The sequence below is a fragment of the Clytia hemisphaerica genome, unplaced genomic scaffold (assembly GCF_902728285.1).
Source record: "Clytia hemisphaerica strain Z4C2 unplaced genomic scaffold, Clytia hemisphaerica genome assembly, whole genome shotgun sequence".
Classification (NCBI taxonomy): Eukaryota; Metazoa; Cnidaria; class Hydrozoa; order Leptothecata; family Clytiidae; genus Clytia; species Clytia hemisphaerica.
In genome coordinates this window covers 1,033,486-1,049,677 of record NW_027103674.1, presented here as the reverse complement: position 1 = coordinate 1,049,677, position 16,192 = coordinate 1,033,486, and the positions used below count along the sequence as shown (strand labels likewise).

At 34.3% G+C, this 16,192-nt stretch overlaps 3 protein-coding genes across 4 annotated transcripts in view; 2 read left to right on the top strand and 1 right to left on the bottom strand.

The window, feature by feature from the left end:
- The window catches only part of LOC136803432 (nuclear pore complex protein Nup155-like), a 158,958-nt gene that overhangs the window by 5,616 nt on the left and 137,150 nt on the right, over window positions 1-16,192 (top strand). The gene's annotated exons all lie outside the window — the stretch shown is intronic.
- Window positions 1,160-1,480, top strand: LOC136803552 (small integral membrane protein 14-like). The gene has a single exon (XM_067060291.1). It carries the CDS (start codon window positions 1,160-1,162, stop codon window positions 1,478-1,480), a length of 321 nt encoding a protein of 106 aa, XP_066916392.1.
- The window catches only part of LOC136803431 (1-phosphatidylinositol 4,5-bisphosphate phosphodiesterase beta-4-like), a 33,424-nt gene continuing 23,351 nt past the window's right edge, over window positions 6,120-16,192 (bottom strand). The window contains exons 23-32 of one of the 2 annotated variants that reach the window (XM_067060149.1): window positions 14,262-14,385; window positions 12,266-12,447; window positions 11,267-11,332; window positions 10,353-10,477; window positions 9,731-9,800; window positions 9,239-9,337; window positions 8,723-8,799; window positions 8,316-8,469; window positions 8,064-8,150; window positions 6,120-7,668 (exon numbers count right to left, since the gene is read on the bottom strand). In XM_067060149.1, coding sequence (XP_066916250.1) covers window positions 7,546-7,668; window positions 8,064-8,150; window positions 8,316-8,469; window positions 8,723-8,799; window positions 9,239-9,337; window positions 9,731-9,800; window positions 10,353-10,477; window positions 11,267-11,332; window positions 12,266-12,447; window positions 14,262-14,385 — 1,107 coding nt within the window. In that variant the 3' untranslated portion in view covers window positions 6,120-7,545. The remainder of the gene's footprint in view (window positions 7,669-8,063; window positions 8,151-8,315; window positions 8,470-8,722; window positions 8,800-9,238; window positions 9,338-9,730; window positions 9,801-10,352; window positions 10,478-11,266; window positions 11,333-12,265; window positions 12,448-14,261; window positions 14,386-16,192) is intronic. The other variant, XM_067060150.1, reaches the window with a different exon arrangement.

The window sequence follows — 16,192 nt, the reverse complement described above, 5'->3', positions numbered from 1 at the left end:
TCCTATTATTCCTATCTCTAAAAAGGGTGTTGAAATTAAAAAGGGATGTCAACATTTAGACCAACTTACGGTAGAGAATTCCCAAAAGATATCATGAAAATCTCAAATTTTCTATGACAGTCAAGATATGAGCACAGATACTATGCTAGGTCTCGTCTGGTGACCAAGTCCATTACCAAAGCCATTTCCATCATAAAATTCAGCAAACAGGTTTTCTTCACCAGCTATCCAGGCTATACCAAATTAACACTTAGGGATATGCTCAAATCATACAATCACCGAGAAGAAATAACAACATAACTATTTATAGTTTTTCTTCCATTACATTTTCTATTATCAATTTAGGCTAAGCAACTGATGACTGGTTATTTAAGCGATGATGTTTGTCTAATTAACTGATCTGGCCATAAACAACCAATGATTGGGTATTTGAAAATATCTGAATGATTAAGTCCTCATCAAACTGAAATTATTTTAAGGATTTTTGCTTCGTGCCAAAATTAGTTATTGCAAAAACAAGGTCCATTAAGGTATACCATGAAAAAATGCTACTGTTATGATAGCTTCAAAATTAAGATATTCCCAAAACCCTTCTGTATGTAACGCAACATGTCTTGTACGTACAATATCTCCTCAGCGGTTTACTTTCTGGAAAAAATATTTAAACCAATCAGTGCTGCAAATAACGGCCGGTGACTGGTATTTACCCGTCATTTTGTAGTATCTACCGGCCATTATTAAGCACAGTTTTTCATTTTGCTCGGTTAAAATTTGAAGATTAGAGGCTTAGATAAATACTTAATAGCGCTTCTAAAATTGAAAATTGAAAGAGGAACAGTTTTTAAATTAAAATAGGTGTTCAGCCAATCTTATAATCCAATAAGTCAATCTGTAATAACAAACTACAAAGATGGTTCCGCCAGACCCCCTGCTTGTTACACACGAAAAATTACCGACCAACTGAAATTTCCCTATATTTGCAGCACTGTCAATCTGTTATCCATTAAAGACATTTGTTTGAACCATCTGAACAGATCTCAATAATCCCTGTTGACAAAACTATGCATGTTGATGATGATATTTTTTTGCTACTCTACCAGGTTTGATATATAGGATCTAATTTTTTGTTTATTTCTCATTTCACTTCAGTCAATCAAACATGGGTGAGCCACCACCATTTGACCCATGTGAGTGTATCTTTAGCCCTGCAGGTGCGATGCGTAGATTGATTTCTCTTCTACGACAATCACAAAACTACTGTACTGATGACCAATGTTTTGGGAATCCACCCGGCCCAAATCAAAATGAAGATACTGGGATGACAATGTTTATGATGTTTATTGCATGGGTTGTTGTTGCTGCTGCTTTGTATTTATTCCGTCCAACAAGTGTTCGTGATGGATCTAAACCAGCACGACATGATAACAATGATGATCATCCGGACAGAAATGATCCTCACAATCCCCCTCCAGTTATGTGAATTGAGAAAAAAATTTTGGGTTTTGTTTTCATAAAACATATATTTTAATGTTTTAGATAATGAAACTTTTTTGTTGTTTGTAGATAATTTTTAGTTATCAACTCTTAAGGGCATTTGCAACGGTGTCAGTGACTTTAGCACTCTTTGGGGCTAGCGTGAAAGTTTTGTATTAGAAACAATTCTAAAGCATTGAAGTAGCTGTTACTAACACATAAAAAGCTCAATTTTTATTATCTATAATGAAATTGCAAAAGACTCAAGAAAAAGTTACCTCATTTACATTTTGGGAATAATCACACAGTATATGATGCATACACATAAATTATATCAACCATTCACCATTTATTTTATTTTTTTCGCTATGGAAAAATTTATTTATGTATTGTTTTTAAGTAAGTTCTTTTATAGTCTCCTTTTCGTTTTAATTTTCAAAAAGCATTCCATTTTTATATTGGCGCTGACACTATTCTGACGTAAAAGCAAGCTGAATAAACTTCTGTGTATTTTCTTTGTTTCGATGACACTTGCACTATAATTATATCTACTTGGTTTAAGGTATATAGCCAAGTGGGGGGGGGGGGCACTTAGGCAAAATTGGGTACGGGGACGTGGCGCTGGTCACCTCTAAGATATATGACAGGGTCTCAAATTTAATAATTTTCAACATTATCTGACATGGTCTTTTGGCTATTTTAGACAATTTTCAGGGTGAAAACTAAGGTAATAAATTTACCGAAAATTCATATCTGACAGGGTCCACTTTTCAAAGTCCAGCGACACGACCCCGGGTGTATAGATAATGAAGTTATATCTGCAACTTGAAAACTTAAAACTGAAATCCTTACATTTGGCATGTAATTATTGTATATTTGTTGTTTGTAGTGTTTAAATTTTTTCTTCGAAATTATATTTTTTTTCACTCTTTTACTGTGGTTTGTATGTAGTTTTTTTGTAGATGAAATTTCTTCATAGTTTGTGTATTTATATGTGGTATGCAGGGAATTGAAAACAATGCATTGAAACGTAAAACTTGTTTTTATCATACTTTCTTCGTGGTTTCAACCCCTTCTTAAGTTTACCAAGACTTGAAATTGTAAGGGACAATCAGGGGGTTTTCATTTTTAAAGTAACGAAGCCATGTTGATTATAGTGGCATAAAAATTCTAAGGTCTTTCGCTGACTTATTTTACAAACCTTTTACGACTACACGTTTTTCCTTTTATAAGCATGACGTTTATAAGCATATGCAGGCTCAGTTTTTGGTACCTAAACAATGGCTCTATTGTTTAAGAACAATAAAATGCGAGCCTGATATAGGGGCAGACACTTACAAAAAAGCATGTATTTGATTTTCTAGTTTCTTTAGCTGTTACTACATTACTTTATCATGGAAGTTGGGATAAAGGTTTTCGGAAGGAAGCGCTTTGAACAGATCTTTTTAAGAAGTATTACGGTATCTGATATTGTGCCGAAACTAATTAAATAGTAATTAGTAATCTAGCTATTTTAGAATGTGAATCAAATCATTTTGTGGACAATAACTAATTCTAATTGTCTGATCAGGTCTGGTCCTGTATCATTCTAGTTTATGTCTAAAAATCTAAGACTTGTGTTTCGTAAAACACACCCCTGTCTCAGTGCCCTGGTAGAACTTTTTCCCTCAGTGGGGATGAAAATTTCTATCGAAATGCCAATGGGGATAGAAATATATTGTTTCCAGCTCGAAAATTCCAGTGGAGATGGTTTTTGAGTGCAATTTTTTACATTCAGTTTTCAATGGTGATAAAATCATAGAGCAATTTCTCAGTGGGGTTGAAATTGTAGGATATTTTTTCCACTGGGGACGATTTTTTGTCCTATTTTTCCACCGGGGTGGGGGGTCCACCAGGTCTGTGACACAGGGGTGTTAAATTAAAATTAAATCAAAATTTAAAAAGTAACATATTCCTAACCCTTTTCTTTACGCTCAACCAGTTGTACTGGCACTGTTTCATTGGCTCTAATCTCGAGTCAACAGTTGGGTTAGGGCTTTATTAGCGTCAAGTTGTTGCTGAAAAATATTAGTCTGCTGGCATCCACTTACGTATTCGTGCTTTTCTACAAGATCTTCATTTTTTTCTTCTTCATTTTCATCTTCATTTTTAGAATTTTTTTAAAGATTTTTTTATTTCAAATTGTTCCACTCACTAATATCTTTCCAATGATACCAAATTTATAAAGATTGAAGAATTCCTTCAAAAGTTATAGGTAAAAGAAAAAAGAGTGCACACTTATCGTGAATAGACTTTAAAATCTTCCAAAAACCTCATTTTTGGCAATTTTCTCCACTAAATTTCCATACGAAAACAGCTATAACTTGGGATGTAGCCAAATAGAAAAATTTTCCGAAAAAATCTGAATAAAGAAATTATTTGTCATTAACTTAAAAAAAGTTTGAAACAATAAAATGATTTCCCCAAAGAGATTAGGCTTTTTTTGTGAAAAGTATATGAATAGCGTCGTTATGACGTTTTATTAAGGGTCCCTCTATTAAGGTCCATGTCACACTTATTCCTTATTACTCATGATGTAATTACTTAAATTCATTTCAAAGAAGCGAAAACATAAGGTTTTATCTTCAAATTCTGAAATTGATGTTTCACAAAAATTGGGTATATCCAGAGCTCTTAAAGAACTTATGATGCTTTGGGGGAGTTAATTTTCGATTTTTGCAATGTTACAATTTAGAACCCTACTTTAGAGATTTAATTTTTTATGTTTCCCCCTTTTAGGGATATTCAAGGGTGTGGAAAAAGGATCTGATGGCTTGTACAAACCCGGTACGGATTTTACCTAAGCAGCCCGGGGTCTGCTAGAATAAGCGAAAAGAGTTTGGCATGGTTTTAAAGGTATCTAATGATGACATCAGTTATCAGTACTAAACCTTTAAAGGGTTCCATTTGAAAAATCACACAGTAAAACAATAAAAAGGGAGAAAAAAAACGATGGTAGAAGTTTAATATTTTCCAGTGTACAATTTATTCTATGCTGGTTGATTCCGCTGAGACAAGTGTTATGTGCTAAACTATAGTATTTACTTTACAAGACAAAAAATGGTATTAATAATAAATTAAGAACAGAAAAAAAATAATACCAAAAAAGAAATATTAAAAGATAAAATAACTTATGTTACAAAAAAGTATAATTAAATGACAATCAAGATGTTAAAAAGGAAAATTGTTTATGTAGTTTATGTCTAAAAATCTAAGACTTGTGTTTCGTAAAACACACCCCTGTCTCAGTGCCCTGGTAGAACTTTTTCCCTCAGTGGGGATGAAAATTTCTATCGAAATGCCAATGGGGATAGAAATATATTGTTTCCAGCTCGAAAATTCCAGTGGAGATGGTTTTTGAGTGCAATTTTTTACATTCAGTTTTCAATGGTGATAAAATCATAGAGCAATTTCTCAGTGGGGTTGAAATTGTAGGATATTTTTTCCACTGGGGACGATTTTTTGTCCTATTTTTCCACCGGGGTGGGGGGTCCACCAGGTCTGTGACACAGGGGTGTTAAATTAAAATTAAATCAAAATTTAAAAAGTAACATATTCCTAACCCTTTTCTTTACGCTCAACCAGTTGTACTGGCACTGTTTCATTGGCTCTAATCTCGAGTCAACAGTTGGGTTAGGGCTTTATTAGCGTCAAGTTGTTGCTGAAAAATATTAGTCTGCTGGCATCCACTTACGTTATTCGTGCTTTTTCTACAAGATCTTCATTTTTTTCTTCTTCATTTTCATCTTCATTTTTAGAATTTTTTTAAAGATTTTTTTATTTCAAATTGTTCCACTCACTAATATCTTTCCAATGATACCAAATTTATAAAGATTGAAGAATTCCTTCAAAAGTTATAGGTAAAAGAAAAAAGAGTGCACACTTATCGTGAATAGACTTTAAAATCTTCCAAAAACCTCATTTTTGGCAATTTTCTCCACTAAATTTCCATACGAAAACAGCTATAACTTGGGATGTAGCCAAATAGAAAAATTTTCCGAAAAAATCTGAATAAAGAAATTATTTGTCATTAACTTAAAAAAAGTTTGAAACAATAAAATGATTTCCCCAAAGAGATTAGGCTTTTTTTGTGAAAAGTATATGAATAGCGTCGTTATGACGTTTTATTAAGGGTCCCTCTATTAAGGTCCATGTCACACTTATTCCTTAATACTCATGATGTAATTACTTAAATTCATTTCAAAGAAGCGAAAACATAAGGTTTTATCTTCAAATTCTGAAATTGATGTTTCACAAAAATTGGGTATATCCAGAGCTCTTAAAGAACTTATGATGCTTTGGGGGAGTTAATTTTCGATTTTTGCAATGTTACAATTTAGAACCCTACTTTAGAGATTTAATTTTTTATGTTTCCCCCTTTTAGGGATATTCAAGGGTGTGGAAAAAGGATCTGATGGCTTGTACAAACCCGGTACGGATTTTACCTAAGCAGCCCGGGGTCTGCTAGAATAAGCGAAAAGAGTTTGGCATGGTTTTAAAGGTATCTAATGATGACATCAGTTATCAGTACTAAACCTTTAAAGGGTTCCATTTGAAAAATCACACAGTAAAACAATAAAAAGGGAGAAAAAAAACGATGGTAGAAGTTTAATATTTTCCAGTGTACAATTTATTCTATGCTGGTTGATTCCGCTGAGACAAGTGTTATGTGCTAAACTATAGTATTTACTTTACAAGACAAAAAATGGTATTAATAATAAATTAAGAACAGAAAAAAAATAATACCAAAAAAGAAATATTAAAAGATAAAATAACTTATGTTACAAAAAAGTATAATTAAATGACAATCAAGATGTTAAAAAGGAAAATTAAAATTGAAATCAATTATTCGAATCCTTCTGTAAATTAGAGTATAGTGTCACTTAAAGTATTCTATAATTCGATGAAAATTGTTATTTTAAAATGACCAAGAAAAAAGGAATATTCTATGATAAGAAGATTTAGGGCCAAAGTTTTAACCCAGACTAACTACTGTTAGGATACCATTATGGTTTTGTAACATTTTGAGAATAGGGTGACAGTAGTATCACTTAGTAACATACCACAAACTGGTAAAAGACAAAAAGAATAATTAAAAGATAATAAATTTGTATAAAAATTAAAGAGAAAATGTAAATCTTAAAATTCATTCTTAAAATTATAAAAAGCATAAAACAAAAGAATAAAATTAAAGAAAGTTTGTAAAAATGAAGAAGCATCGTCAATGAAAAGTAAGGAAGAAAAATTGAAGAGTGATAAATTTCTACTTTCTATATCTATGAACCTAATAAAATGGTTATTAAATGGATATACACAAAAAAAATTGACACACACGCCCAAACAATAAAATTGCTAAAATTAGTCCATAAAAATAATTTATAAATAATAAATCTTATTACAGTAATAAAATCAATAATTATGAATAAAACAAATAAAAACAATGTAAGCTAAACAAAGATCTTTCCACAACACTCTAAGAGTTGGACAAAACAGTACATAAACGAACGAACATAGTGTGAAAAATGTGTGTTTGTTTCTCATCCCCATTCTTGCTTGGAAATAACAGATAATTTCTTCACCAAAATGCAGTGAAATGTGTTTGATGGAAAACACATACAAGTGTCCGGGAAAAATGTCCGAAAGGGAAAATGTCCGTGAAAAGTGTTCATAATATCAGTGCATTCTCTATACTGTAGTTAATATAAAAAAAGGGGTGTGTTCTTTGAGAAATTATTTCTCTGTAGTGCGTGCATTACAAAGGGTGCATGATTGAACATTGATAACAGTTATTTTGGCACGAACACAAAAAAACAAATGATACTTTATTTCATTACTTCTTTCCACCACAACATAAAGCAGTCGTATTGATGTTGTGCTTTTTGTGTGTGAATGTATGTGAAGACCTTCTTCTAAATTATTCCCAACAACAACAACATGACAACGTATATCTCCTAAAACTCACCAAGATATCCAAAGATTCACGTAGAGTATCTGCAAATACAGCAAATATTACATTCTTCGGGTGTTATCAATCTAACCACTACCACCACCTATTGTACAGTCTGCACTGAGCAGTTTAGGTGTCAAGGTGCGTAGATCTTGAGTATCAAGCAGCTTGACTTTGTCACGGAATAGACTTTCCAAGTCGGCAACATCCTGAAAAATAAAAACATTAGACGAATTAATAATAACCTCTTACTTAATGCCTTTTAAAGCTGGCAACATTACATCGTTTTAAAAGACGTCATTTTGACGGCCATTCCGTTTCTTATAAGAACAAACTATATAAGAATTAAAGAATTTGGCTTGGGCTTCGATGACCAAAATACCAAGAACAAGTTAAGAGCATTTTAAGGCTTCGCGGATTCTAAAACACCAAGTTTCTTAGGAAAACACATAAAAATACATACAAATGGGGAAAATGAAAATCTTATGACCATTTTCAGGCTTAATACTCGAATTAAGAACATCCGAAAAAGCTTTAAAGATTTGTTACATTCTTAAATTGTTCTTATTTTTAAAAAGCGTGTATATGATAGTGCGGTTTATACCTTCGAATGTTTTTCATCAAATGAAACACTCAAATCTTCATATTCTTTGGTTAGAGTTTCCAATTCGGTTTCTTGATGAGATTGAAGCTGACAAAAAAAGAAGATAGTGAAAACAAAATTCAAAGCGAAGAAATATCCCTGCTTTTCAACCAAAAATAGATGAGGTTTGCCTTGAGTTTCCCCTCATAGGAAATCAATGATTTAAATACTCCCTGAAACGAAAAGAATTTTCAAACACTGTAAATGGTATACCTTTTGACGCTCTTTGACAGATTGTTCGACGTGTTTCTTGTTCTCACGTCGTCTGTGTTGTGCTAATTCTTCCGGGTCTTTGAATCCTTTGGACAAATCCTTCATTCGGTTAGATCTATCAAGATCTTGTGCGTTCTTCAAAGTTGCCATATCACTGTTAAAGAAATGATGCATGGAAATTAAAAAAAAAAGCTTTAACATTCTATGAAAAGTTAACAATTTTCATTTGTATAAAATATTTCCAATTCTTGACTTGAATCCTTCAGGATGCATTGTTTAACGTAATGATAAATGTGATTTGCACACTCTTGTAAACACACAATGCTCAAATTCGGGGGGGGGGGAGGGTAGTAAAAAGAACTTTAATCGGGTAGAAAGGGGTAAAAAATATATGAATATGGCCTTACCGTGAATGTTGTGAGATTAACTTCTTTTTGTCGCTTGCTTCGACGACTTTCAAAGTTTTTCGTAGTTCATCGATTTTCTACAATGAATAAGGTGAACATAGTATAGCGCAGGAATCAGCAAATGATGTGTTGAAAGTTGCCCCTCATAATTGGCTTAAAACTGTCTCATTTTGATGACATCAATTCATTTTCATTATTAATCTTTTGAACAAAGGAAAGATAATTTAAATTTAGATCATTGCACAGCGGAGAAAATTTCTTTTTCTTTCATATTTTGAAAAAGTTACGAGTCTAACATTCTTTTTTACGAATTATGCCTCGAAATGTTTAGATTAATTTGTTACAAATACAAATGCATGAAAAATCTCGATATAAGATGATTGTTCCAAAAGATAACTGAGTCAACATTAACCAAACAGTATGGGATTAATATAGACCACAATTGGAGTTATAATAACTAAGCCCGCAATAATTCTATGTATCGCGAGACGAATGTATCCGTTTCAATGATTTTACCGGTTGGACTTGAGACTTGGCGAGACTCAATTGTTCTTCATAGTATATTTGGAACATTTCTTTAAGTTTTGATCGATGACTTTTAACTACTTCTTCAACCTGAAGAGAAATAAAAATACATAACACTTTGCAAAAGTTAATAGTTATCGCCGTATTGGGCTCTTCCAGAAAATTTGCACTGTTTAGAGGTAATTTTGAATGTCCGGGGGGGGGGGGTTTAAAAAACGTTATATTCTCCGCCACCCATATTCAATTTTTTTCTAGAAAAGTCCATTAAGAGGAAAATGAAAAAACGGTTCCCTACTTTGATTCCGTGTAATATACGCCAAAAATTCAAGTAAAGTAAACGAAATTTGATTGGCTAAAAACAGCACACTTGAATGCATTACCCAATCAGACAACTTGTTTATTTGACATTTTTCGTGCAAAAAAACACAGAATCAAAACATAGAAGTAATAAGTGTATTGAAAAGAAAAAGATTCATAGCATACACTTCTGTCTTGTTTGTCATTCAGCTCTCCAATTTCTTTCAAACATTCGTTATAAACTTCCGTATACGTTCTAAAAGAATTGAAAAATTTGATTTAGTCACCTCTCTTTTTTAATTCGAAATTCAAGGGCCTCGAATAAGAAAAACATTCGAATTATAGAGAGCATTACACCGTTTCTTAAGAAATACAGAAATACACCGTTTCTTAAATCTTTATGTAACAAGCTCTACTTAAGTATTGAGCACTCTTAATTGTGCAGAGAAACACAACAAGAAGAGAGCATTTTCCAATATTTCCTGCTGAGGGGACCAATATGTTTTAGTTCAAATTATTGAAAGATTCGCATTATAGAGGTTCAAATTAGGGAGAGTTGACTTTGTAAAACATGTTAGACCTGAAATGTTACAGTGAAATTCGGGAAAGTGATTCCCATATAAAACTAGACCACGAAACTCAATTAAAATAATAAGGGATGAAGGATTGGTCTAAGGCGTCAACGCCATAAGCCAGGGGTTCCCGGTTCGAATCCACCCTTTTTCAGTTCCGGATAGATTATTGCTAGCAGATGCTCATGAAAAATGCTGAAAAACTTTATTTAATCATACAATGTTGGGAGTCTTACCCCTCCTTTTCAGCCTTCTTTAATAATTTATTGTAACGTTTTTGAGTGGTTGATTTTTCTTTCTCGATAATAGATCGACGTCGCTTCGATTCTAAATCGATTTCTTTGTTCACTTTGCCTAATTCCTATGGAGAAAAAAAATTAAAATATCTATACGAAATAATATCCAAGTAGATCTTTGAACGATTCACCCGCTCCAAGATCACCAAAAAGAAAGTAAAATGGTCTTCGTTCAACCCTTCGCAATTTTGCATACAAGTTCCTCTCAACAAAAGATCAGTTCTGAGGCACAGGGTCAAATTTATATCTTTAACATTTACCTTTATTAAGGTATAAAACTTAAAACATAAACTTAGGCAATATTTCAAACAACGAGATTCTTTCGTACGAAGGTCAATCTATTGTCTCTTAGAGATTGTTCAAAGATCCAAAGAGATTTAATCCAAAATATCCCACAAATTACCCAAAAACAAGCTAGATGCTGAATGGACCTACCTGACGATGAAAGTTAGATAGCAATAAGGAGAAAAATGAAAACAATCAGAAAATATAGCGTTTAGCGAAGACATAACGCCTTAAATTTTATCATTGATTGTTGATGGGGGGGGAGAGAAATAGAAGGTTGCAAAAATCTGTTTTATTGACAATTGAATGATGGTCTTCTCAAAAATCGGACTCGGCCATGTTTTGGGAATTGTTAATACGCATCTTTGAGCAAAAAATAAGAAAAAACTAATGAGCCAATCTCAAGAAAAGCTGGTAACAGACGAACGGTCGAACGAACGAACGAACGAACGGACAACGGTTAATTTATAGGACCTCCAGGTCGGTCCAAAAAGCCCGGATTGATCAAACGAGGCCTCATTAAAAGTTTGAAAATCTCTGAAATGCAGAAATAAAAAAATGGTTCAAACCTTTATATGCTTAGAAACAAGCGAGTTCATCTCGGCATTATGTTTGGAGTTCAATTTCAAATAGATCTATAAGAGAAGAAATATCAAAAATCTAACTTTTGACGTCAGTTAAAATTCTCCGGTAGGCTGCCCTCCAAAACGTATAATGAACTATATAGTATAGGATAAGGGGCCATTCAAAAAGTACGCTCGTCGCCGAGGGATGGGGGGGGGGGGGTCAGCAAAAAAGCGAACGAAAACGAACGGGGGGGGGGAGGGGGCTCGAGTCGATCTGCGTACGTTGGCTTTTGCGGGGGGGGGGCTTGTCACAAGTGTGACTTTTAACTTAGTCTATGAAAAATCTTTTTCTATCTATCTCCTAATTACATTTTTTCTTTGAATCGATAACGGGTAAAAATTTTGAGATAAAAACGAACGTACAAAGGGGGGGGGGTACTTCAAAACGAACGCTGACGAACGCTGACGAACAAGGGGGAGGGGGGTCTGAAAATAGGGAAATTTGGACGAACGTACTTTTTGAATTGCCCCTAAGAAATACACAGCTCTTTAAAAATCTGAAAGAAGTACAACTTGAACCTGAAAATTTTGGCTGAGGCTCGACTAGTCTTATTTTTTTCGTGATTTTCAGACATAAATCTTGTTAAAAATAACATTGTAGCTTTCACTAAAATATTCATAATGTGCTTATACTTATTGACCTGAAATCGGCAGAGAGTCTACACTTTCTTAGTCCAGATTTCTAGGATCTGAGACTGGAATTTTTGCCAAAATTCAGTGTCAAGTTCTCATGAAATTATTCTTACAAAGGGCGTGTAAAAGAACCATATTTTTTTCGTGTTGATTATATTGTGGATATGAGTTGGGATTCAACCTTCAAAACATAAATCAATAATAATGGTGGTTTTTATCCATTTATAAGGTACAACCTTAATTTTTGGCCCTCATAATCAATACCAAGAATTTCCCTATTCCCTATTTTGTCTTGTAAATGATCAGTACCTTGTGGCTCAGAAGACTATTCAGATCAGCTTTGATTATAATCTCTTCGGTCGGTTTGATATTTCCTTGACTGATTGATCGCTTGGTTGTCTCTTTCACTTGGTCCTCGACCTTTCTCGGCGGCATAGAGCCAACTCGTGTTGGTACTGACGCTGATTCATGAATGGTTTCTTTCATGACACCTAGACATATTTCGAAAGGATTAGTAGTTTTTTCATTTTTACCTTGGTCTCAAAAATGCATTTGTTCTATACAAATGATTTCAATCTGTATCTGTTTTGTATGTAGTTTTGCAGAAACTACTCTTAAAATATTAGTCTAAGTACACTGACTTCTACAGGGTAGCAAAGAAGAGCGAAATGCTAAAACGAATGGATCTTAACAAGAAGTTAAATTAGGTATGTTAACAGGGGGGGGGGTCATGCAGTTGGCACCATATATCATGACAGTTAGTACCGTGGTGGGTTATATTTGATTTTTGGAATTTGCATTTAGTACCTTTTGGGTACTAACTGCTGTAAAGGGTGGTCTACTTTAAATTTCAGCTTAATCAAATCGGACTATTAGGGTACTAACTGTTGAAAATAGCTTCTTTTTTAGATTTTATTTGTTTTACTCTCTGGACTTACCAATCAAATCTTAAATTCCATGTCAAAGATTGCTTCTTTTGACATTGTGTGGAGCTATTTAAAGTATGTCATTATGATATACGTTATGTTATGCTCGTCAGCAGTTTTTTGTTTTTATTTTTTAACTGCAATGTCTTCTAACATTGCAATAGTTTTCGCAAAGTTGTTTGTCAAACAATACAAAAGTGACCTTTTTATTCCTGGGGCTTTAGACCTAATATTTTTGGGCTTTTTACTTCACATGTTGGGTTTTGTAGCTTTATACCATATGTTTTGGGCTTCGTATTTATCATAAATCAAATAAAGAAAAATTATCAACCCCAGGGCTGCCTAGGTACTAACTGGTTTCCAATAACCTTGACTACCTTGAGTGCCGGTCACTCCGGACCACTAAACAGAGCAGAGAAGGGGTGTCAACCTGTCAATAGTCGAATACACTTGGTGCTTTGGGATAATAAGTGCGAATAGGGGTGGTGTTGACCTGCCAATAGTCAAATGCACTTAGTACTTCGGGGTACCAAGTACAAATAGGGGTGGTGTCAACCTGTCAATAGTCAAATGCACTTAGTAGAGGGGTACCAAGTGCGAATAGGGGTGGTGTCAACCTGTCAAAAGCACTTAGTACTAACTGCTGATGGGTGTACTTCCAAATTTTCAATTTGCAGTTAGTCATCTTGATGTCTGGTACCAACTGCATGACCCCCCTGATGTTAAAGGTGACTGAACTGGCTAAGAAAGGTACTGAGGAGCATGCTTTGTGGGTCTTTCCTTGAAGTCTTTGTTCAGCTAGAAGAGATTATGCTGGCCTATTTTCGCGCACTTGGCCGCGCGAAAATTAAAGGGTGCGCGATTAGTAATCGCTCTGAACATGTAGAAATCACATCTTAGGGCTCTTTTACTAAAATGGGACCTCGATTCATGGTAAATATGCCTCTGGGATGTAAAATCTAGCTTGAATAAAATCACTTTAAATCGTCAAAAACACTCAGAAAATGCAAGATGCGCGAAAATTAAAGGAAGCGCGAATATTCTATTTTAGGAACTGCGCGAAAATTAGAGGCGCGCGAAAATTAATGGAAAATAAGGTATTTCAAAGTAAAGTTCTTCGTCTCAAACGGAAACTAAGTCTTTTAATAAGCAACTCTAAGGTCAGGGCTGGGGTTGCTTAGCATTCTAGCTCATTTTATGAAAGTTTTTGCTTCGATTATCTCTGTTTTTAATGTTATACAAAAAAGACACTTCAAATCAACCCTGATCGATTTCAAATTTTGCCGAAAAATTTCCAGACAAAAAATCTATTTTATACTTGGAAAACTGTGAACGGGAAAACATTAAACGGTGACGGAAAAAGCTCAATATAATCTTACTTGTTTTTTCTTTCTTCTCAGCGGCGCCATCTTTATTGATCATGCCCTGTAGAGACACAATACTTCCACGTGGTTGTTTCAGGTAGGATTGTGGGACGGCCAAATCACTGTTGGACGGTGCAAGCTGCAGCAAGCGTGTGGTGAATGATAAAAGGTGAGGTTAGTATGCGGGTGGTGTTAATAGCTTATTATATATACAGTGGAGTCTTTTTAACTTAACTTTTAACCTTTTCAACTTTTTAACCTCTATAACTCGAAAGTCTCCTTAACTCGATCAAGTTTTATCGTCCTTTCAGGTAACACTGTCTTATAAACCTTCCTTATTCATAACTCGAAATTCCATTGACTCGAACAAAATTTGTGTTCCCCGTGCGTGTTACTCTGTACCAGAGTGTATCACGATTATCGTAGCGTAGTTCCTCTACGGCAATGAATTTTGAAATTAGCCGTAGATATCGGGTTTATGTACAGACTACGTGCGTGTTTATGGTGTGTCGATTTATGAAGACTCCACCGTAATTAAAATGTTACAATTGAATACAATATTATCACAGAGTGTGTCTACCAAACTTTTCTTCGCCAGTTTTCATGGTCTATTAGCCTATACTAGACGCCAATTCTCGGATTTTGGTGAGGTAATTGCTAAAGGTTTGTACGTTTTCGGGATGAAAATTCAACAGAAATTCAAGGTCTTTAGGCCATGTTAGAGCTATGTTTTCTTTTTTTTCTTTAATACTTAATTAGTTAATTAAAACTGTACTATGGACATCCTAAAACGAGGGTTAGAAATGATACGAATTTCGATGTTAGATAAGGTTGTAATAGAGTTTGTTATGGTGATGTTATGATGTCATGTTATGGAGAGGTTATGGTGTAATGTTATGTTATGGAGATGTTATGGTGTAATGTTATGTTATGGAGATGTTATAGTGTATTGCTATGGGATGTTATGGTGTGATGTTAAGGGGATGTTATGGTGTAATGTTAAGGGGATGTTATGGTGTAATGTTATGGGGATGTTATGGTGTAATGTTATGGGGATGTTATGGTGTAATGTTAAGGGGATGTTATGGTGTAATGTTATGGGGATGTTATGGTGTAATGTTATGGTGTTAGATGTTAAGAGATGTTATGGTGTAATGTTATGGGGATGTTATGGTGTAATGTTATGTAGTAGCATCGTGTTATGGGAATCTTCGACATTTATGTAGTTTTATGCATCTGTTAGATGTCATGTGATTTTATGGATATGATGTCTATGTGTATGTCATGTATGTCATGTGTAATTTTGAGTCTAAATGATTGATAGGTTATATGTAGGACGTTAGAAGTCATGTTATGGACAGTAAGAGATGTTACTCTCGGGTACCTAATAGCCGGGGGGTTTGGAATAAGCAGGGGGGGTGGAAAAAATCTCAAAATTTAATAAGAGGGGGGGTTGGAATAAAAATGTCCTGGGTGGAAAATGTTCGGAAAGGAGGCTAATACAGCAGAACTAGGGAAATCCCCATCCCCATAGGCAAAAGAGGGAATTAAAAAAAAAAATCCCAAAAATCAATAATAAGCGGGGGGATGTCCTGGGTGGAAAATTTTCGAAAAATTAATTAGCGGGTAGTAGTTAGCTACTGTATGGATGAGAAAGGTACAACGATATAATGCAGTAGTATGGAAGAGATGTGAAGTGTTGATGAAATGTTATTAAATAATGATGGTGGTGGTATTCTGATAGTGATGTTGGTGATGACTGTCCAGTGATTTGGTCGTCCCTGTATGTAGCTGATGGTTATCAGTCAGTTTGTGGAGAGAGAACAAAACACAATTGATGTAGAGAAATGGAAGAAGGTGTAATGGGTAATGTCTGATAATGTAAAAGCAATTCATGATATGCACCACTGCAATGTCTTCTACGGACCCAAAAGCTGATTGGTTGA

What these genes read in the sequence shown, in the direction of transcription:
- LOC136803552 (XM_067060291.1), top strand. Translation starts at nt 1,160, where the DNA reads ATGGGTGAGCCACCACCATTTGACCCATGTGAGTGTATCTTTAGCCCT.